This window comes from Pleurodeles waltl, chromosome 7, assembly GCF_031143425.1.
Source record: "Pleurodeles waltl isolate 20211129_DDA chromosome 7, aPleWal1.hap1.20221129, whole genome shotgun sequence".
Classification (NCBI taxonomy): domain Eukaryota; kingdom Metazoa; phylum Chordata; class Amphibia; order Caudata; family Salamandridae; genus Pleurodeles; species Pleurodeles waltl.
In genome coordinates this window covers 1,503,586,924-1,503,610,927 of record NC_090446.1, presented here as the reverse complement: position 1 = coordinate 1,503,610,927, position 24,004 = coordinate 1,503,586,924, and the positions used below count along the sequence as shown (strand labels likewise).

At 46.8% G+C, this 24,004-nt stretch overlaps 1 protein-coding gene across 1 annotated transcript in view; it reads right to left on the bottom strand.

Annotated features, from left to right (window-relative positions):
* The window catches only part of LOC138247449 (phospholipase A2 inhibitor NAI-like), a 69,280-nt gene extending 46,644 nt beyond the window's left edge, over window positions 1-22,636 (bottom strand). Inside the window, exon 1 of the mRNA XM_069202075.1 lies at window positions 22,543-22,636. Within this exon, the coding sequence (XP_069058176.1) occupies window positions 22,543-22,597 (55 nt within the window). The 5' untranslated portion in view covers window positions 22,598-22,636. The remainder of the gene's footprint in view (window positions 1-22,542) is intronic.
* Window positions 22,637-24,004: the final 1,368 nt, after the last annotated feature.

The following is a 24,004-nucleotide window of genomic DNA, read 5'->3' as shown; positions in this document are numbered from 1 at the left end:
AGGAGCCACACTGCCTTTGCTGGTTCAAGGTGTTTTATTGACATTAATTTATAATGTTTATTTGACATTTGTTTGTAGCTACAAAGAAAAACGTGGAAGGTATCAAATAAATACCCCTCGTTAAATATTTAAATAAATAAACATATAGGGGGTAATTCTGACCCTGGCGGCCGGTGGCCGCCAGGGCCACCGACCACGGGAGCACCGCCAACAGGCTGGCGGTGCTCCCACGAGCATTCTGACCGCGGCGGTTCAGCCGCGGTCAGAAGCGGCAAGTCGGCGGGCTCCCGCCGACTTACCGCTGCTCGGGGGAATCCTTCATGGCGGCGGAGCGCGCTCCGCCGCCATGAGGATTCTGACAGCCCCTACCGCCATCCTGTTCATGGCGGGAAACCCGCCATGAACAGGATGGCGGTAGGGGGTGCCGTGGGGCCCCTGGGGGCCCCGCAAAGTATTTCAGTGTCTGCCTAGCAGACACTGAAATACGCGACGGGTGCAACAGCACCCGTCGCACCTTCCCACTCCGCCGGCTCGATTACGAGCCGGCATCCTCGTGGGAAGGGAGTTTTTCCCTGGGCTGGCGGGTGGTCTTTTGGAGACCGCCCGCCAGCCCAGGGAAAAACTCATAATACCCTCCGCGGTCTTTTGACCGCGGAGCGGTATTATGGAGGGCTGAATTCTGGCGGGCGGCCTCCGCCGCCCGCCAGAATCAGAATCAGGGCCATAGTTTTTCTTTTGCTGGCTGTGGACAAAAACTCCAATCACGAGATCCGCTTTTTTTACTCCCTAAGAAGTCATTTCACTCCCAGCTGCCAGGAGCAGGGAGTAAGTTGATCCAATTTGCAGACCTCTTCTAGAGCCATGATCTACCCATCCCTGAGGCTGGTGGTCCCATCCCTGCCTGGCACTTGATGAGGGAGACACATGTGACCCGTGTGGATTGCAGCAGAATCAGGAAAAAGTTAAACATTAAAAAATTCGGTCCCTGAGACTTTTCCTCAACTTCTGCCAAACGCGATATGAAGAGGGACGCCGAAGGGGGGCGGCAAAGTGAAGGAATTCTCCCCGTCCTGAACGTGACCTGGATGTAGGTCGGGTTGGGTCTGGAGCCTGCACGGCAGAGTGGGCTCCTCGCCACGTCCCAGCCCCCACCCACCCCAAGACCCACAAGAAGGCCAAGGTGGCGATGCTGGCGATGGCCAGAATTAGCCCCATGGGGAGAGCCACTTAGGGAGCCCATGGCTGCCGCGCGCTGAGAGTTATGTTTGAGTTTAATCTAACATAGTTTCTGGGACCAAATAATCAATATTGTGTTTCTTGTGAGATTAGATTCGGCGGTGCTAAAGGGCCGGCTCTAATTGACGCCTGGTTCAGAACAAGAGTTTCCGTGACGGTTCTCATACTCCGCGGCCTTGAACACACATGGAAGGTGAAATCCGATCACAGGTTTGGATTCCAAGCAATGCGGCGTTTACTGCATTTGGTCTGATTGTTGGGCGTGATAAATGCTGCAGTGTTGTAATATTCCGTCAAACAATCTACTAGGGAGAACCACTGTCTGGTAACTACCGGGGCACGCGGTGCCTAGCCTTAGGTTTGTGCATGTCATGCACTATGTCTGAGTGTGAACTCTTCACAGGGGGGAATACACAGGACCCAGTGAACACGGCGGGACTGGGAACCCAAAGCAGCCGTGGCAAATGCTGTCAGACCAGCCCCGCAGGGTGCCTGACCAGAAGAACGGGGTTTAGAGCCCCCCGCCCCAAGAAAAATTGGGAAAAATTGCAAAAACGGTACATTCTACAACACATTTTACATCATATGTTCAAATGTGCTCGTTCGGGGATCTTCAGTGATTCTATCACAATCACCCTCTAACAGTCCCTTTCATCTCTCCCTAGTCCCTTTTTCCCATGGATTTAGTTTGTGTTACCAGGGAAGGGTGCTTGGTCTGTGGAAGCATAAATTCAGGATTCAGAACCTAACACAAGTGTGACTTTACTAAAAAAATATTTCTACCCAAACAAACCCTTTTTAGCAAAATTAGGATAATCAAAGACATGGAACAAAACATAACTTTCTAACCTGTACCATGCAGTCTGCAGGCAGCTCTTTGATGGCAGGTCATAGCTCACTGAGCTAGGTTATGGCTGTAACTTATGAACTGCACAGTAACAGAAGTATCTCTGAGACAAAAGAAGTAGCCCACTGAGCATTGTACATAAAATACTGTTCTGTGAGCTACTGTACACTTCTTTTGCAGCAGGCATCTATGGTACCTTAGATGGGTCAAAACTGCCTCTGGACAAAACTCCATCACTGTCCAGCAGGTACATTAATCACCAGAGTAATCTTTGCACTTTTATTGTTGCCTGAAAACTGTTGGATACACAACGAATTCTGCAGTGCTTTTAAAACTGCTGCACTGCTACAAAACCGCCCCACTGTAACCAACGCGAAGCCCACCCTACCAGCTTCCCAAGGACACACCCAATGCCCAGTCCATGCAATCCCGCGTTTCCAGTAAATTCCTCAAGCCACGGAGTCAGGTGACGTCACGGTGTCAGATGACCTCATGGTGTCAGGTGACGACAAAATGTCAGGTGGTCCAGTGACCAGTGAATAGCACATCTCCGTGAAGGTAAAAACCTCCTACCCTCGTGCTGCTTGTGACCGGGCCTACGAGTGGACTTTTGGCAATGCTCAGGAGTGACATGGTGGAGTTCATTACTCTTTATCCAAGAAAAAATACAGATGCTAAATGTAGGAGGCTGGCCTGGCTTATAGTGGGTATCTTGTGGTACTTACACTATGTGCCAGGTCCAGTTGTCCCTTATTAGTGGAGAAGAGGTGTTTCTAGCAGCTTAGGCTGATAGAAGGTAGCTATGGCAAAGCAGCTTAGGCTGAACTAGGAGACATGCAAATCTTCTACTTTACCACTTATATCATATAGCACAATATCAGAAGAAAACACAATACTCAGAGTTACCAAAAATAAAGGAACTTTATTTAAGTGACAATATGCCAAAACTGTCTCAGAGAATACCCTCACTTAGGAGGTAAGTAATATACACAAGTTATATGTACACAAACCCAAAACAGGTAAGTAACAGTAAGAAAAGTAGTGCAAACAATGTAGAATCACAATAGGATGCAATAGGTAAACATAGGTCTAGGGGCAACACAAACCATATACTCCAAAAGTGGAATGCGAATCACAAATGGACCCCAGACCTATGGGAGGTTGTAGAGGGTCAATGGGACTGTAAGAAAACAGTAAGGGTGTCCAAGATACCCCACCCCAAGACCCTAGAAAGTAGGAGTAAAGTTACCCTACTACACCAGAAAGACACAATAGTCGTGATAGGGGGATTCTGCAAGAACCACAAACACCAGCAAAACACTGAAGACGGATTCCTGGACCTGAGGACCTGTAAAGCAAGGGGACCAAGTCCAAGAGTCATGATAGTGTCCAGCAGGGGCAGGAGCCAAGAAAACCCCGGATGAAGGAGCAAAAGGGCTGCCTCCGGGTGGAAGAAGCCAAAGATTCTGCAACAACAAAAAGGACTAGGAACTTCTCCTTTGGATGGAAGATGTCCCACAGCGGGCTCGATGTTGCAGAAGTGTTTCCAGGCAGAATTACCGCAAACAAGCCTTGTTAGCTGCAAGAGTCGCAGTTGAGGATTTTGGGTGCTGCTGGGGACTAGGAAGGACCAGGATGTCACCCCTTGGAGGAGGAGACAGAGGGGGCGCTCAGAAACTCAGAGAGCCCCCACAGAAGCAGGCAGCACCCGCAGAAGTACCGGAACAGACACTTAGAAGATCTGTGAACTCAGAGTCACAAAAGGAGGGTCCCATGACGTCGGAGTCCAACTCAGCAGGTTGAGCACTGCAGGACGGAGTGCTGGAGACCCAGGCTAGGCTGTGCACAAAGGAATCCTTGGAGAAGAGCACAGAAGCCGGAGCAGCTGCAAATCACACAGTACACAGGTTTGCTGTCTGGCGTGGGGAGGCAAGGACTTACCTCCACCAAATTTGGACAGAAGGGCCACTGGACTGTGGAAGACACTTGGACCCAGCTCCTGTGTTCCAGGGACCACGTTCGTCAGGATGAGAGGGGACCCAGAGGACCGTTGATGCAGAAGTTTGTTGCCTGCATTAGCAGGGGGAAGACCCACAGGAAATGTCTTCTTGGCTTCCAGTGCAGGGTGAAGGCAGACAACCCTCAGAGCATGCACCACCAGGAAACTGTCGAGAAAGCCAGCAGGATGAGGTGCTACAATGTTGCTGGTAGTCGTCTTGCTACTTTGTTGCGGTTTTGCAGGCGTCCTGGAGCAGTCAGCGGTCGATCCTTGGCAGAAGTCGAAGAGGGAAGTGCAGAGGAACTCTGGTGAGCTCTTGCATTCGTTATCTGCAGACTACCCCAGAGGAGAGACCCTAAATAGCCAGAAAAGGAGGTTTGGCTACCAAGAAAGGAGGTTTGGCTACCAAGAGCGGTAAGAACCTATCAGAAGCGGTCTCTGACATCACCTGCTGGCACTGGCCACTGAGAGCAGTCCAGTGTGCCCCCAACACCTCTGAATTCAAGATGGCAGAGGTCTGGGACACACTGGAGGAGCTCTGGGCACCTCCCCTGGGAGGTGCAGATCAGGGGAGTGGTCACTCCCCTTTCCTTTGTCCAGTTTTGCGCCAGAGCAGGGCTGAGGGATCCCTGAACTGGTGTAGACTGGCTTATGCAGAGATGGGCACCATCTGTGCCCATCAAAGCATTTCCAGAGGCTGGGGGAGGCTACTCCTCCCAGCCCTTCACACCTATTTCCAAAGGGAGAGGGTGTAACACCCTCTCTCAGAGGAAATCCTTTGTTCTGCCTTAGTGGGCCTGGGCTGCCCAGACCCCAGAGGGGCAGAAACCTGTCTGACGGGTTGGCAGTAGCTGCAGTGGAAACCCCGGAAAGGCAGTTTGGCAGTCCCAGGGTTCTGTGCTATAGACCCGGGGGATCATGGAATTGTGCCCCCAATACCAGAATGGTATTGGGGTGACAATTCCATGATCTTAGACATGTTACATGGCCATGTTCGGAGTTACCATTGTGACGCTACACATAGGTAGTGACCTATGTGTAGTGCACATGTGTAATGGTGTCACTGCACTCACAAAGTTTGGGGAATTTGCCCTGAACAATGTGGGGGCACCTTGGCTAGTGCCAGGGTGACCACACACTAAGTAACTTGGCACCTAACCTTCACCAAGTGAGGGTTAGACATATAGGTGACTGATAAGTTACTTATGTGCAGTGAAAATGGCTATGAAATAACGTGGACGTTATTTCACTCAGGCTGCAGTGGCAGTCCTGTGTAAGAATTGTCTGAGTTCCCTATGGGTGGCAAAAGAAATGCTGCAGCCCATAGGGATCTCCTGGAACCCCAATACCCTGGGTACCTAGATACCATATACTAGGGAATTATAAGGGTGTTCCAGTGTGCCAATTAGAATTGGTAAAATTAGTCACTAGCCTGCAGTGACAATTTTAAAAGCAGAGAGAGCATAAACACTGGGGTTCTGGTTAGCAGAACCTCAGTGATACAGTTAGGCACCACACAGGGAACACATATAGGCCACAAACATATGAGCACTGGGGTCCTGGCTAGCAGGATCCCAGTGACACATATCAAACACACTGACAACATAGGGTTTTCACTATGAGCACTGGGCCCTGGCTAGCAGGATCCCAGTGAGACAGTAAAAACACCCTGACATATACTCACAAACTGGTCAAAAGTGGGAGTAACAAGGCTAGAAAGAGGCTACCTTCCTACACTAAATCCCAGTGGCCATGGTCTTTCCCATAATCCTTTCTCTTTACTGATAAGCGTCAGGCGCTACATACAATTTGTTTGTTAGTTACTTTGAAAACATCTTAGAGATGTACACATTTATGCTGACCAAGCCTAGATTGACCCTTGGGTGAGTGAGTATTTATGGTGTCCAGGCAGAGATAAGTACTTGAGTGAGTGTTTATGGTGACTGGAGAGAGATCTTCTCTTGGTTTAATGTGAGTTTATGTTGACTAGGCAGAGATCTGTTTCTTGGCCAAGTGAGTATGTGGTGACGAGGAAGAGATTTGTGCTTGGGTGAATGAGAGCTTTTGGTGACTGGTACAGAGGTCTGTACTTGGTTGATTGTGAGTTTGTGGTGATGTCCAGGCAAGGATGTGTAGTTTGATGAGTCAGATTCTTCAATGAGCAGACAGAGATCAGATTGTTGGGTTTGTGAGATTTTATGGTGACCCAGTAGAGATTTACACTTGGTTAAAAACAAATTTATAATAAACGTGTTTAAATGTGTATTTGGTGAATGAAAATATATGGTGACCAGCAAGCAATCTGATTCGGTTTGGTTTACGGAGGCCATGCTCAGATGTTTCTGTGACATATGTGAGTTTGTGTTGTTAGTGCTCTCATTTGTTCTGTAAAATGTGTGAGTTCATGCTTCAAGGGATCAGATGTGTCCTTAATGTTTTTAAGGTTCAGTTTGACCATGAACAGATCTGTTTGATTTTGTGTGAGTATGTGTTGAATAGGCTCTTAGATGCACTTGGTCATGGAACCATGACAAGATCTGCATTTTTAGTGCATGTGGGTTATGGCGCCAAGGCCCAGAACAGTACTTTCTTATGTGAGGGTGTGTCCAGGAGAGTCACTTTACCTGGTCCTGTGTAGATGTAGGGTGGCAAGGCTTATGCCAGGATGTAGTTGGTTGAGGGTAAATGGTGCCATGGCTCAAATCTGCACATTTATATGTGTGAAGTTGTGGTACGAAGTTCGGGAGAGTACTTGGCTCTGTGAAGACAAGACCAGGAAACAGCCTTAATTTGGTCCTAAGTAATTGTAGATTTACCAGGTTCGGACCAGAACTTAGGTCCTGATTTAGATACTGGCGGAGGGATTACTTCATCACAAATGTGACAGATATCCTCGCCGCCGTAATAGGATCTCCATAGGATATTATGGGATCGTAATACAGCAGATGGGATATTCGTCACATTTGTGACTGAGTAATCCCCTCCGCCAGGGCCTACATCTGACCATAAGGATTATTGTAGTGTATTGCAGCATTTATATAGCACTTACTACCCATTTGTGAGGTGCTTGCATAAGCAGTATGCTATACTGTGCAGGGTGTGTGGTTAGAATGATGCTCTCTTTGTTTTGATCAGATATGAGAAGTGTTTTCATGTTGTGTGTGATGACCACCAAGTTGAGGTTATTGTGTTGTCAAACGTAGTGCATAGCAGTAAGTTGGATGATAACGTGTGAGAGCCCGGCACACAATTTTATAATTTTCAGAATGCAGGTAGCTTTGAACAGCTCTGCAGGTCCCTCAATGGTATTTTGTATGATATAGTCTGCTTAGCTGGTTACTGCACTGGTTTGTCAAATCTGAGATTTTGTGTATAGTTGTGTCCTTGAGCTGGTCTTTGTTGGAGGGAGCGAAGTGCGGAGATCTGTTGGGATGGGCATTTTTCATCATTCCATATGCGAGTGTCATTCTGAAATGTAAAGAAGCAGTTAGATTTTGTAGATATTTGGCACCTGCAGTGGTGGACTGCATTAACATTCTCTGACCTGTTCAGCAATGTGTGTCAGATCTCAACAGTTATTCTATGCCATGTTTATTTGGTGATGCCTATAAAATGTGTTATCATTTGTGTATGTGTTTGATGGGATGCTAGTTTCTGTATTTTGTTGTGTACTATTGTGCAGGTCAAATCATGCTTAGGCTGGGGTCCCTGGCTTCCATTATTGACTCCGTATGGGGTCCCTGAGATTCTAATAATTATATTGTGGGGGTCCCTGGGTTCCAGTAATCAGAAGGTGGTGGCCCACAGAAGTCAAAAGGTTGGGAACCACTGCCCTAAGTGAATTCAAGTGGTAAATGTTATAGTTTGTTGCTGACTGATGTGCATTATGGTTTAGTATTAATATGGGCCATAACTGATATATGTGCAAGTACATAGCCCGGTTGAGTTGTTTGCAATCTGTGGGTTGTAAGCTGAAAATTGCACTTGAGGGTGCAACTGTTTTCTGGACTCTGTTGCTGTGATATTTTCAACATTCTTCAAAATGGTATATGCTCCTGGGTGCTTTAAATGTTGGCTTGCAAAGTGTTCCAGTGGTTGGTAGTTTGCTATGAGAAAGCAGTGCCTCCCACAAATTTCCTATAATAAGTTGGTAAGATAATAAGTGGTGCAAGCCTGGAACGCAGTGTCCAGTTTTGTTTGTGTTGCTTGAATCTAACTTGTAGGTATAGTGGTCCTTTTCCATGGGAGTCTCTGTGGGCAGTGCAGAGTGCTTTGAACATTGCCCTTTAGTTATAGTAGCTAGTGGAGTGATTGTAGGACTGGAGTTATGCGTTCTCTTGGGTGAAAGTGAAGAAGAAGCCTTTTGCAGCATTTTCGATGAGCTGTACTTTGCATATGATCAAAGTATAGGCTATGGGCATTATCAAGCGTGTAGATTATGAGTGTGAGGATGTCTTGCAGTTTGTATTGATATGCAGGAAATAGGAAGATGTGACTTAGGGGGTTATTACAACTTTGGAGGAGGTGTTAATCCGTCCCAAAAGTGACGGAAAAGTGATGGATATACCACCAGCCGTATTCCGAGTCCATTATATCCTATGGAACTCGTAATACGGCTGGTGGTATATTCGTCACATTTGGGGCGGATTAACACCTCCTCCAAAGTTGTAATAACCCCCATAGTGTTTTCATTGTGTAGAAGGCACTCTTTGTTACACTGTCATACAGGATAAATGATAACTCTGAATCTATGGTTACTACTAGATTTCTAACTTCTCTGGATGTTGTTGGAGGGGCTTGATGTTCTTTAGGCCATATGTTGATAGGCTTGTACTTTTGACATTGTCCGTAAGTCACAATCTCTGTCTTTGCAGTCTTGAGCTTTAGATGGTTATTCATCATTCATGTGTTTATGGCACAAAAGGTGTCATTGAGCTCTGATTGTAGAGGTCTATCCATTTTGAAAGTGATTCTGGTGTCATCTCCATAGTTGTAATAGGTGAGGTTGTGTGATTTAATCAGATTTGTTGCAACATCATCATGAATGGAACAGATACTTGCATCACCGTAGGTACTTTATAAGTGTTAATGACTATAAGATGACAGAGAAACCATTTTATGGTACTCAACTCTACCATAAAGGTCTGAGGTAGGTATTTATATTCTAGATATTCCGTCTACTCATCAGTCTTCTCTTTAAAATCATTTGCAAGGTGCACATCAAGTTGCACAGGACTGTACGCCGTATGAAAGGTGTTCTCCTTATGCCTGCCTTAATTTCTGACTATAACTTCTGAGTAGGTAGGTGTGTAGTCACTTCCCATGGAGATAACTTTCCTGGAAATTGAATTTCTGTAGACACCGAGGAGGAAAGGTCTGTTGTCAATAGGGTTACCACAGAAGTACTCCTCATTGACAGTGGGTTGATAGATATGCTTGGTTCGGCCATCCATGACAGCGACCAAGTTACTCTTGGTCGCCGTCAACAAGCTTCCATCATAGGTTACAGTGGAGGAGTTGTCGGTATGGTATGTGCAATTTGAGTTGCTTTTTCAATCCCGACAGACATTTTGGCACCTGCATTGCAGCACCTAATAAAACAGTGCTGCAGTTGTAGGTAACAAAATGCATGTGGGGATGGTAGTGGGGGCACTCCCATTAAAAGAAAATTACATTCACCAGCATCAAGAGTGTGACGGTGTTTATCCTGTGGTGAAATATCATCAAATCCTAGTGGTCATTTATGAGATGGCAGACAACTTAATATTTTTTAATGAGGCAGGCTTTGTTGTACACAGTGAGGATAGCAGACCTGACACAGCCTCAATGCAGTTAGTTTCTACTTACATGTTTCACAGAGGTTGATCCCTTTTTGGAGTATTTTCCTAAGATGACTCCAGTTTTTTTCTTTTGAGGAGGTGGCTTAAGTCCATCTCTGGAAAAGCCATGTGTCTTTTGCTGTGCTGCTTTCATAGAAGTACTTGGTGAAGCACTTCTCGCAGAATCAGACACGGTGGAATCCCCCAGGCAAAGGGGATTTTTTTTTTTCAGCAGGTAAAGAAGCAGGTTTCCTCTAGCAGGTAAAGTGTCAACCTCCTTCATGGTTTTGGAAGGAAGATTTTCCCCATGCAAGGGTTTTTTTTTCTCCAGCAGGTAAAGTGTCAACCTCCTTCATGGTTTTGGAAGGAATGATTTTACAAAGAAGCCTTGCAACAGCGTTGTAGATGAGCTGTACTTAGCGTTTGATGAATACGGGTGTGCCAAAGAATAGGGTATTAGCATAGTCAAGCTTCAGGGTAGATTTTCTTCTGCCCACAGTCAGAGGATCTTGTAATACAGAGGTCCTGAGAAGAATAGGTCTGACCAGGGACAAAACCTGATTTGTACCAAGATGTAGGCATAGGTTGATCGGGATCAGGACTTTCCTTGACAGAGCCATTGCCAGGATTGTTTTGCCATCCTAGGTGAAGAGACATTTCTCTGCTCCCTTTGTTTTCACAACCCAATGACAAAAAAGCGTTTTTCAGTTAAACTAAATCCATTTCATTGATAGAATCCAGTTTATGTAATGATTGTGTCTGTTAAGTAGTATTTTACTTCACCTAACACATTAAAAATGTGTGCCTCTTCGAATTCAGTGGTCACCTCTTGGCCCTTCCATAGTCTCAAAAATGATCAAATGGCCTTAATTCTTCTTGAAATCAGACCATTCACATGGAGGAGATCCAGGGCTGTATGATAGTACTGAATGAGCCCAACCTGGGTGTAGGATGCTGGCCGGGTGCGTGGTGGGTACCTATGATACTTACACCTTATACCAGGTATCCCCTCTTAGTGTACTGTAGTCAGTGTCTAGAAGCCAGGCTCTCTACAGGTAGCTGTGGATGAGCAGCCAAGGCATATCTAGGAGACATGCAAAGCTCATGCAATACCACTGTAGTCACACAGCACTTAAACACAGGAAAGAAAGCACTCTGTTGTACAAAAATAAAGGTACTTTTTTATTTTAACAAATCACCACAAAAATGCCAGAAAGGTAACCCACCCTTAGGAGGTAAGTAGTACACTAAATATATACACTAGTAATCAGAAACAGGCATAGAAAAGGTTAGAAAACTGTGCAAATAGCAATAACCAATAGTGAACCTAGGTGGATCAGAAACCATATACTCAAAAAATGGAATGCAAATAAGGTACCCCCACCTAGCTAAGTAAAATGTGTAGAGGGGAGCTGGGAGTACTAGAAAACCACAGAGGTAAGTATCACAGTACCACCCAGCGATCAAGAATAAAACACTGGATTTTCCCCAAACCCAAACCCAAAAGGAGGAAAAGAAGATACTCAGACAAGTCTGCAAGAAAACCACAGTGGATTCCTGAAGAAAGAAGACCTGTGGAGAGAGGGGACCAAGTCCAAGAGTGACAGTGGAGTCCAGGAGGAGTAGGACCTACTACCCCCGAGTTGTGGATGCAGTAGTGGTCGACGGTGAGGAAGAACAGGTCAGCACTGCAGCCCTGGAGCCGGAGAAGAGTTCCTGATGGATGCAGATGAAGTCCCACGCTGGAAGGAAGATTGCAGATGGGTGTCGGTGCAGGAATTCCACCAACAAGCCTTGGCAAAGGCAAATGCGTGGTTAGTGGAAAAGTGGTGCTGCCAGGGACCTGCAAGGCCCAGGAGGACTCAACCAAGGAGGGACAGTTACAGGGGACCCTCAGCATTGCAGAGAGTCTACAGGAGCAGAGGCAACACCCACAGGAGTCCCACAGGATGGGGACACATGAGTAGCAGAAGTAGCGCACACAGCACTACAAAAGAGGAACTTACACTCCAGGAGGCTGTGCTTTGCAGGATGGAGTGCTGTGGGCTGGAGCTACACATCACCTGAAAATCCCTTGGAGGAGATGCAAACAAGCCTTGGCAGCAGCAAAAGAAGCAGTGCAGAGGGGTACTGTCCTGCTTGGGGAGGCAAGGCTTACCTCCACCAAAGTTGGACATTTGGCAGACAGGACCAAGAGGACTACTCTGGACAACCACCCGTGATGCAGGATCCATGCAGCTGAAGATGAGAGGAGATCCACACAGCCGGTCGTTGCTTGTTGTAGGTGCCTGCGGTTGCAGGAAAGTTATTCCTTCACTCCAAGGGAGATTTCTTCTTCTACTTGTGCGTGCTGAAGAGTTGCTGTCTTCTGAGGATGCACGGCCAGGGAAATGTTGCAAAGCTGGCAGGAGACCTGGCAACAAAGTTGCAGAAGAGTCTTCTTCGTTGTAGCATTGTTTGTTGGTTTCTGAAGGGTCCAGTCTCGGTTCCAGTGGCCGGAAGTCAAAGCAGAAGTTGCAGAGGAGTCCTGCTGGAATCTTGCAAGCTGAATCTGAGGACCCACCCAAGAGAGACAACCTAAATAACCTGGAAGGGGGATTGGTCACCTAAGAAGGTAAGCACCTATCAGGAGGGGGCTCTGACATCACCTGATTGGGCTGGTCACTCAGATGCTCCCAGAGTTTCCTTCCAACCCTGGAAAAAATATGGCAGAACCCAGGGACCCTCTGCAGGAGCTCTGGGCACCACCCCTGGGGCGGTGATGGACAGGGGAGTGCCCCCCCTTTCCATTGTCCAGTTTCACGCTAGAGCGGGGACTGTGGGTCCCTGAACTGGTGTGGACTGATTTATGCACCAAATGTGCCCTTCAAAGCAAACCATTGACTTGGGGAGGCTACCCCTCCCAATCCAGCCACACATATTTCCAAAGGGAGAGGGTGTTACCTCCCTCTCCCAAAGGAAATCCTTTGTTCTGCCTTCCTGGTCTTGATCTGCTTGAGCAACAGGATGGCAGAAGCCTGTCTGTGAGGGGGCAGCAGCTGAGGCTTCAAATCCTCAAAAGATTGTTATGGCAGTACTGGGGGTCCTCTAAGGAGCCCCCAGAGTGCATGGAATCATACAACCAATGCTTGCAGCCTTGGGGTATGATGCCAACATGTTTGATACCAAGCATGGCCATATTCGGAGTTACCATTGTGAAGCTGTATATAGGTGGGGACCTCTGTACAGTACACGTGTAAAATGTCATCCCCGCACTCACAAATTCTGGTAAAATGGTCCTGGAGGTCGTGGGGGCACCTCTGCTAGTGCAGGGGTGCCCTCACACACAGGTACTCTGCACCCATCAGGGTTGGAAGGCCTGCAATATGGATGACTTATAAAGTGACCTGGTGCAGTGTATATGGCAGTGAAAGGGTGCATGCACCATTTCACACAGGCTGCAATGGCCTTTGCGTGGGCTCCCTATGGGTGGCAAAAGAAATGCTGCAGCCCATAGGGATCCCCTGGAACCCCAATACCCTGCGTACCTAGGTACCAAATACTAGGGACTTATAAAGGGGCTCCAGTTTGCCAATTGTGGGTGGAATAGTGGATTGCCAGTACCCTATAACCATAACTTAAGGGAGAAAGCATAACTACTGGGGTCCTAATTAGCAGGATCCCAGTAGACACAGTCGATTACACACTGACAACCATTCCAAAAGTGTGGGTAACTATGCTAGAAAGAGGTTAGTTTTATACATACATTAATAAGGGATAAATGGACCTGGTATAATGTGTAAGAACCATAGGTACCCACCACACACCAGGCCAGCCTCCTGCGGTGACCTGTAGGGAAAACGGGTGCATGCACCCATTTGAAGCAGGCTGCAATGACAACTATTCCTTACAGTGCATGTTGGCAACTTTGGACCCATTCTTAGCCAGCTAGGTTCACACTTTAGAAATACCAAAACACACATATCAACATATGTATTTCACATCCCTGCAGGTAAGTTCTGAACCCTCCACTCCATCTAGCCGGGATCTCCCTCAGTCATCGCATAACTTTTCTAATTCCAGTTCAGATCCAGACGGGCTTGGTAACAATCAGTGCTTTAAATGGGCCAGTACTCTCCGGTACTGAGTACCGGCACTTTTTTATTTTGAGAGGGAGAGTACCGGCATATTTCAAGATAAACGTAATTCTTTTAATTGGAGAGTACCGGCACTTCTCAGAAACAAGCAGGTACTCTATCACAGAGTACCTGCACTTTTATTTTTCCATTTAAAGCACTGGTAACAATAATTCCTGGCCCATAAAAATTAGAGCCGGGGTTAGAGTTTGGAGGTTACTCTGTCACAAACGTGATGGATATCCCGTCCGCCATGTTACAATGCTGCCCAAGGAAGTGCCCAGTAAACACCATTCGTACCTATGTTACCGAACCTGATGTATCTGCCCCAATCACCAGACCACATCATACTCACAAGGCATTTAAACCCCTGCATAGATCAACACCAGCACTTATGAACATGTACCTCGCTCCATGACAAACCAGTAGAGACCTTTGTACTTATTTGGGATGCCAGAAGTCCATGGAAGAATGCAGAGAGTGCCCTGAGAAGGCATGCACTGTACTTTTATAATACTTTATATTTTTGGCTCAGTGTGGTGCCTTTGAGGATAGCATGCGATGACCGACAATCATTTGTGATACATTCCAGGGGGCAGGAGTGAAACTCTTAACTCAGGGTTCACAAAGTTGTAATTTTGTGGATTTACCATGACAAAAAGAAAACTGAAAAGAATAAAACAGCAGAGAACATCAATATTTTCTTAATACGAAAAAGGGAAATTGTTAAATTTAAAGATAGCAAAATGCTTAAAACAAACGCCGGACCTTGAGTTCTTGCAATAAACTGAGATCATTTTTTTAAGAGATCATATCTCTTTGCACAGGCTCTGGAAGGGTGAGTGCTGGGCCCAGATGTGTCAGAGCGGCCTGTAAACAGTGATTACCTCATTAGCTTCCCTTTTGGCAGCACTGACTGTGACTGAGCCAGACAGCTGTCACATGTCCCGAGAGAGCCTGCTCACGACATGTGGGCAGCTCCTGTGATAGTGGCACTCTTCCGAAGGAAAGGGCAGTACAGCCCAATGCTTAATTGAGCCAGTGGCTGCCAGTGGGGGCGCTGGGCCTTTTTGTTGTGACAAGCACTTACTTTCCCGCAGTAGAGACTTCACATCTGAAAGGCAGAGAATGAGAATGATGGAAAAACCGACACCGAGAGAGAATACAGGAGCCTGCAAGAGTGTGATTAAGCGGCAGGGAGTGTCTGATAGTGGATCAAGGAACATCCGAACAGAACCTCGGGCTCCGGCACTCTTTCTTTCACAAATTAAGCGCTGTATCCTAGACACTTGCTGCCTCCACAGAGTGCAGAAAGCGTGAGATTGTAGTCAGTGAGAGGGTGCTGGTGAGGGCCTCAGTGCGTGAGACCATGAACTCAGTGACTTTCTAAACTTAGTTTAGTTGCATAACCAGTGGCTCTGGAAGCAGGGGTGAGGGGTGAGGCCACTGCAGCACCCTCAAACATCGTTCAGGGCAATTAATTGTAAAAAGGCAATGGAGTACAGACTGTCATGTGACGTGCAACCTTCTTAGTGGTTTGTTGCTAATTATTTGAGCACCAGAACTGTGTTTACTGCTCCTTTCTTGGACTGCAAATTTAGAGCACTTTATCATTTTAAGTGGTGACACTCTTGATGAGGTAGAGTTGAAAGTATTTCAAGGGGTTTTCTACACATAGGGCAGTAAAGAGACTAATGTACTTCAGAAAGTAAATAAGAAACACCTAATGTATGTCAGCAGCATTGAGCAGAGTCTTGGCAGGGGCTGTGACCCTAATAGAATAAAAATGCCTTAACCGGGGTGCAGAGAGCCCCTCACTCCTCCAGGGCACTAGTGCCACTGCAAGTGCTGCACTATTGATAACTGAACACCAGGACTGAAAGTACAACAGCAGGACTTCAGTCAGGTAATGTTGTTGCCCAGCACTCACTTGGAAATAGTTCCAGAGCCACTGTTTGGTCTGGATCTGTTGCTGGATGTGCAACTACGTATGGCTGAGTTAACTCTATAAAACACAGCCCTGAATGTGTACAACAAAGTGATGGATGGAACGCTTGAATTAATCTCAGCCACTGGTAATCACTCAGGTCCACATCCCAGTCCATCCTTATTTTACCCACCATGCCACCTCAGTTTGGGCCCATCAATATGCAAACCAGTATTGTCCCTGCTCCACTTGGAACAGTCCAGCACGATCTGCCAGGTCAGGTCCTCCCTGAACCAGAACACAGGTAACCCAAGACTGGTTTCACCCTTGTTAGTGCTCACCAGCCAGGTACAGCTTGCTTTCAGTGAGACAGTAAGCACAGGACCCATGTCTGGGCATGCCCATCCCACATAGGGCGACATGCTAAAGTATACAAACAGAAGGATGAGGAGTTTGAATCAGCCTCAGCCACTGGTAATCCACCCCGTCTGCTTCTTTAGGTTTGGTGCTGTTCCTCCATTATGCTGGGATTTCTGATCACATTGTTTATGGGTTGCATATTTTTTGTGGTGGAAGAATTTCTTCTACTTCTCTTGATTTGTTAGGACTGGAGCAGATTGTGACTGCCAAGCTGCAATGGGTGGTGTCCTGGTCATAATAACAACAATAAAAATACTAATTATTTGCTTTAATACAGTGCATCATATTGCTGTAAACAACAGTTGCCACTATTACCCTAGTTAGCGACACTCAACGTATTGATCTTAGAAGGATGACAGGCCGAGTCAGCCTTCCTAGAAGTCAAACTCACCACCTAGTCTTCTCCAGTGACATAGTGGGAAGGCTTTGTGTCCATCTTCTGTACCTGTTTGCACAGCACCAGTAGGGACATGTTTCCTTTTGGGCTCCACATGTTATAATCACTGGCTTCAACAGAGCTCCACATTCACTGCTTCAGGAATATCAGTTATGACAAGGAACCAAACTGTTTTATCCAGGGTTCCACTGAGGGAGTCATACTTTAGAGAAAACCCTTTCCAATGTAGAAGTCTCATATGGTCTTCTCTTCAAAACTTTTCTCGTCTCTCTCTCTCTCTCTCTTTCTCTCTCTCTCTATCTCTCTCCTGTTTTCCCTAACTCTCTCGCTCCTAGGCGTTATTAGACTTTTCCTCTCATTCTATATCCACCTCTCGAGCTCATATTCCCTCCCCTTTCATTCTTTCTTGATTCTGTTCTATTTGTAGGTCATTTTCCTTATCTGTTTATTACTCCTCTCTCTCTCTCTCTCTCTCTCTCTCTCTCTCTCTCTCTCTCTCTCTCTCTCTCTCTCTCTCTGTGTCTTTCTCTCTCTCTCTCTCTCTCTGCCTCTCTTTCTCTCTCTCTCTCTCTCTTTCCCTCTCTCTCCCAGTCTTTTTCTCTCTTGCTCCCCATCATTCACCCTTTCTCTCTGGTTGCTATCTCCCTATTCTTCTTTTTACGTTCTGTACCTCCATCTATTGTTCTATCTTTCTCTCTCCTGTTGCACTCTCTCTCCTGACCATCACTCAAACTCTTTTCTCTACTCTATTTTTTGTGACTTTCTCTTGTTCTTTCCTATATTTCTTTCTCTTCCCTCTCACTAACTCCATCCCTATCCCTTCATCTCACATTTTCCTTGTGCTCTTTTCCACTGTTCTTTCACTGTCCCTGTGCACCAAGGCAGAATTTGTGTCATTCTAAGACAGATTTAATGTTATTTGCCAATAACAATAAGCAGGAAATAGTACAAGCCTGGCTCAATAGAATGAACCTTGAAAACACAAAGGCAGCCTGGTACCAGCTCTCTCCCCATAGAAATTGAAATTGTTTCCTTCAGAAAGCAGCTACAGAACTGTCCAGGCCCTCCTCTGCTTGCATCTGGAGGGTGTAATGCCCTGCTCCAGGGCCTCCCAGACTCCAGACCAGCACCTCTTCAGTGCACCTTACTCCCTAAAGTATCTCTCATCCAGCGCCAGAAGAAATATGATCACGTCTCCCAATCCTGATGGAACTCCATTGGCTCCCCTTGGCGGCCCACACCATCTTTACAAACAGCTGCATCATTTACAAAGCCATCTTGAAAGCACCTCTGCTTATCTTGGGGACAAGCTCGCCATCCCTGGGACTCTCAGCACACCGGCATCCAAGCCACCATCAGACTGAAGACAGCATCCATCAGGACCACCCGACGCTGCTCCAATTTAGGAAAGCGTTGAAGACTTGCCGCTTTAGAGGAAACTACATCAGAAAGCTGCAGCGCTCAATAACCAGCTCCCTCCCCTATCACCCGATCTTATGATTACCTTTGAACCTGTACAACGGTCGCCTGCCTCTTTGGCTAAGTTCATTCTTTAGAAATTCCACTTACATACATATATACATCTTTCCCTCTCCACCGCTCCTCTTTTTAGGTCGATCATTTGAGACTTCTTGTATATACTTTAGTATGTACTTCTTGGTGGACACACACTGCTTCTCATTAGTTTATATTGGTGTCCTTTAAAAATCCTTGCTTCTAAGTGGTTAATCTTTCCTTTTTGTCTCACCTTCTCCGCCTTTGTCTTCTCCCACGGAGCACGCCCATAGTACTTGTACCCCTTCAGTTGTCCCATTATAGCAAATTTGTCAGGGACTTTTTTTCCTGTTGCTCCGAGTGCTTTTTGAGCCAGAGGCTAAGTTATTTTCTCCAAGCTTGTTGTGGATCCCCTCCCTGCCTGCAGAGTTACTTAATTTTAATTATATTCCTAAATCACTTCATCTGCCCGTGACATTCCCCCCCCCACCCAACACCTCCCACACATCGCTGCTGGCATTTTATTAAATCTTAAATCTCCCCATGATCCCCCCCACCTCCACCTTCACTCTTCGCTGCTTGTTTTTTTTACCATTTGGATGAAAACACAAACAGTTGTTGGCCTTTTAATTAGGTGATTTGAGATAAACATTTATACATTTTCTAAAAGCAATTCAGACAGAAACACACACATATGACACAGGCACTTTGTCAGGAACCCAGAACACAACAACAAATATTCAAAGTTTGCTTCGGGTGAGCACTTTCTGGTCACAAATCAATAATAAAGTTGATTAGAAAAGCAAAGAATGGTGTTTTGTTTAGTGACCAGAAAGCGCCCACCCGACGCAAACTTTGAGAAAGGTTTTGTTTTTCCTGGGACTCGGTCTCCGTGCTCCTGTCCTGTGTGCGTGTTTTGGTTCTAACTGCTTCCTGGCTAAAAAGCGCTCGCTCGCTGCGAGCTTGTTTTCTGAAATCTGTGCATGCCTCTTTCAATGTGCACCTCTCCAATATGTGCCTTGTGCCCAGCAAAATGTGCACCTTTCTTGCCTTTACAAAGCATTTTTTTTTATTTCTGACCCAAAAAATATTCACCCGACGTGAGCTTTCAAAACTGTTTTCTTTTTGCTGGTCCTCCATCACTGCGAATTGTAGACATTTTTGAAAACTCACATTGGTTGTGCGTTTTACATTCAGAAAGGAAAGAAATACTTTGTAGAGGCTCCAGAACATAAGCTTGCCAGTAGAAAACAAGGATTGCTGTTTTGTCTATGAATTATATCTAAAACACGATTCTTAAAAAAGCCTCAAATGCTGCTTTGCATTTACAATTGTAAGTACACAAAATCATTTTTGCTCGCTTTATTGTTGGATAAAGCAAGGGATATAGTTTTAAAAATGTATTTGTTTGTTCTTGGTGAAGGTTTATACATTTCATTTGAAAAGAACATACATCCAAGTAGTTAATATGAACTTTGGTGGAAAACAAATGCTTTAGATTGGAAACACACGTTGTTTCTGGCAGTGGTGAGTGTCTTGGATGCCTTCAGCATTTACACATTTCACTGGATGAGACTAATTACTGGATCCTATGGGACACAGGCTCAGAATACTTTCGGGGTCATTCTGACCCTGGCGGTAAAATCCGCCAGGGCCAACGACCGCGGGAGCACCGCCAACAGGCTGGCGGTGCTCCCATGGGCATTCTGACCGCGGCGGTACAGCCGCGGTCAGAAACGAAAAACCGGCGGTGTACCGCTGGTTTCCCGCTGCCCTGGGGAATCCTCCATGGCGGCGCAGCTTGCTGCGCCGCCATGGGGATTCCGACCCCCATACCGCCATCCTGTTCCTGGCGGTTTTGGCCGCCAGGAACAGAATGGCGGTATGGGGTGGCGTGGGGCCCCTGGGGGCCCCTGCAGTGCCCATGCCAATGGCATGGGCACTGCAGGGGCCCCCGTAACAGGGCCCCACAAAGATTTTCAGTGTCTGCCATGCAGACACTGAAAATCGCGACGGGTGCAACTGCACCCTTCGCACCCCTTCCACTCCGCCGGCTCCATTCGGAGCCGGCATCCTCATGGAAGGGTGTTTCCCGCTGGGCTGGCGGGCGGCCTTCTGGCGGTCGCCCACCAACCCAGCGGGAAACCCAGAATACCTGCGGCGGTCTTTTGACCGCGCAGCGGTATTCTGGCGGTCCCAGCCAGGCCGCCGGCTTCCGCCGCCGGCCGGGGTCAGAATGACCCCCTTTGCCTCCTCACAGCAGGGCAGTGTTAAGTGTTAACGCTTTAATTACAAGTGAGCTTAGCAGAGACAGAAGGCTTGCTGCTACAGAAAGATGCCTGCGGCCTCCTCCTCTACCCTTCTTCAGCAACTTCAGCAACTATCTTTTACTAAGTGTCATCTGCACCTACTAAAGTACTCTGTTGCCTTTGAAAAGTGCAATATTTTTTTTGCTTTCAAATCGATGCGGTCACAGCACTGTTTCCAAAAAGCAGTGATTATTTAATATGAGATAGCTTTAATTTTCTCTCTTTAAACACTCAAGCTCGTGTTGTCGCTCTCCGTTTGGCGTTGCCTCTTCCCCAAGACGCATTCTCACCCTGTCACAACATCCAAGATGCTTCAACTATTTAGCAAAACATTAACCGCTATTTTTAATATTTCTACTCCTAGCCTTCCCCCATCGTTTCTGTTAGTCAGCCAGCAACTCCGATGGTGGGCACTGAAAGTGGTATTCTAGTCTAATTAGCACGGCAGATTTAAATTAGGATGCTAAATGGCAATATTTTCATTTTTTGCTGCAGGTGGAGGGAGAAGGTAAAGGAAGTGCTTTAAGTGTATACAGGGCCACAGGAATTATGCGGCAGAGAGGCCCAAATTATGTGGCAGGGTTGATCAATTTATGTGGCAAGAAAAGTCCAGTTATGCATTTACCTGTTGCTTTGCAAATGCGTGTTATCCCCTCTTTCATCTCTACCTCTTGAAATCTCTCCGTCTCTCTGCCTCTTCCTTCCCCTCCCTATCTATGCTCCCCTTCATCCCTCTTTCTCTCTCACTTTCTCTCTCACTTTGTCAGTCTCTCTTTCTGTCACTCTCAGTTTCTTTCTTTCCATTTTTTAAGTGTCTTGGAGAGTGTTCACGCGCATGGTGAGATCTCCATCACAAAGGCAACTACAGTTTAAGTGCCTATATAAGTGGTTGGATTTTACTCTGCGCTTAATTTGTAAATAAAAACGTGCCGGTGCCCAAAGCCCTCCTCAGAAACACGAGGCTGATGCATTTAAGTGTGCCAGCACATAATACTGAGGCAGCGTAACTTGAAGCCATCTCGGGGCCTCTTTAATCCATTTACAGCCACTCCCTGCCCCTTCAGCTCACTCTTGCAGATTTCTGCTTTCTCCCATTGTGACGATTTTTAATTTTTCTCTTCCTCTGTCTTTCCCCTTAGTGTCTTTTGCTCTGTAAAAGCCCGATAGAGAAAACTAAACGCCGGCCCTCCAAACTAAGTGCTGGTGCCCCGCACCAGGAACAAAAATTAAGCACTGATTTTACTGAGGTTCTTTAAAAGTGAATTTGTTAAAGAACGAGACCTCTCAGATGGGGGTTCCGTACTTTCAAATGACAGCAGGTCAGGCTGGAAGATGGCTAATGCCGAAGAACAGCTGCCCGAGGTAAAATTATATTCTATTGTATGCAGCAATGGCAAGACACACTGCCTGCGAAAAGCTACAGTCCAAGCTCCACTCAAGGCAACACCCCAGAACCAAGGTGGGTGCAACGTCCCCGTGAATAATCACGAAAAATCAGAATAACAACATAATGTGGAGGCCCCGTCACAGCTCTTGGTTGTGCTGCGGTATCGGGATGAAAACAGATTGCTCAGTAACACAGGGGCTGGAAAGATAGCTGAATGGGCTAAGCACGTGTTGTAGAGATCTCTGTATCACCTGATGGTAGAGGCCTGAATCGTAGGCTTTCATCCTGGCAGGGTCCATATGTTAAGCTCCAGTAAGACTGAGCACATTAACACCTGTGAGGCATCAGGTGTGGTGTAGTGATCAGTTTTGTCAGTATGTGATCTGCAGATAATGACAGAATGCTCCTTTTCTATTGGATGCTGCGGGGGTGTTTTTTATTCACCCCAGTCACTGAGGTTTTTAAGTATCATCTGGGCAATCGAATGTGCGTGAACTTTTGGTGTGATTTGGTAAAAGTATGTGCAGCGGATTAAGAAAGAGACGAAGATTTGTGGTGAGGGCCCCACAAGAGGCGGAAGGAGGAACCTCACCTTCAGCGATCAGCCCTGTGATGATGAAGGTGATGATGGCCGGAGTGGAAGTCATGGTGACCAGAGGGTGAGGGAGCCACAGGACGGCTTCAGGTCGCGGCCACGCACTGAACCGCGCCTGGTCCTTGGGCCTGCACTTATAGGGCTTGCGGTACCCAAAAATCAATAGTATATTCCACTGAGATTAACTCCAGCGGCGATAAAGGGCTAATAAGCAGCTGATTGAAGCCTGAGTCAGCAGCACGCTTTCCATGACAGCTCGGTGAGTGGTTATTGCACTGTGTAGACTTCCAGCAGAGCGCTGGTGTGACATGGCTGGGTTTAGAACTCTTGTTATAGCGCCAACTGTGTGTCAAACTCTGCCCACTGATAATCTGTCCGCCCCTTGGCGTCAACCTCCTTCTACATAGTGTAAGGTGTCAGGCATTACAGGATCCGATTAACACAAATCCTGTTTAATGGGTCAAGTGTGTACTCGGTCCTCTGTAGGTTTTTAGAGACAGCGCTGAGATCCCTGCTTGGCTCTCTATGTGTTTACAGAAACAGCGCTGAGATCCCTGCTTGGCTCTCTATGTGCTCACAGAGACACAGCAGGGATCCCTGCTTGGCTCTCTATGTGTTTACGAGACACAGCAGAGATCCCTGCTTGGCTCACTATGTGTTCACAGAGACACAGCAGGGATCCCTGCTTGGCTCTCTATGTGTTTACGAGACACAGCAGAGATCCCTGCTTGGCTCACTATGTGTTTACGGAGACACAGCAGAGATCCCTGCTTGGTTCCCTATGTTTTTACAGAGACAGTGCTGAGATCCCTGCTTGGTTCTCTATGTGTTTACAAAGACACAGCAGAGATCCCTGCTTGGCTCTCTATGTGTTTACAGAGACACAGCAGAGATCCCTGCTTGGCTCTCTATGTGTTTACGGAGACACAGCAGAGATCCCTGCTTGGTTCCCTATGTTTTTACAGAGACAGCGCTGAGATCCCTGCTTGGTTCTCTATGTGTTTACAGAGACACAGCAGAGATCCCTGCTTGGCTCTCTATGTGTTTACTGAGACACAGCAGAGATCCCTGCTTGGTTCTCTATGTGTTTACAGAGACAGCGCTGAGAACCCTGCTTGGCTCTCTATGTGTTTACAGAGACAGTGCTGAGATCCCTGCTTGGCTCTCTATGTGTTTACAGAGACACAGCAGAGATCCCTGCTTGGTTCTCTATGTGTTTACAGAGACACAGCAGAGATCCCTGCTTGGTTCTCTATGTGTTTACAGAGACACAGCAGAGATCCCTGCTTGGCTCTCTATGTGTTTACGGAGACACAGCAGAGATCCCTGCTTGGTTCTCTATGTGTTTACAGAGACAGCGCTGAGATCCCTGCGTGGCTCTCTATGTGTTTACAGAGACACAGCTGAGATCCTTGCTTGGTTCTCTACATGTTTACGGAGACACAGCTGAGATCCCTGC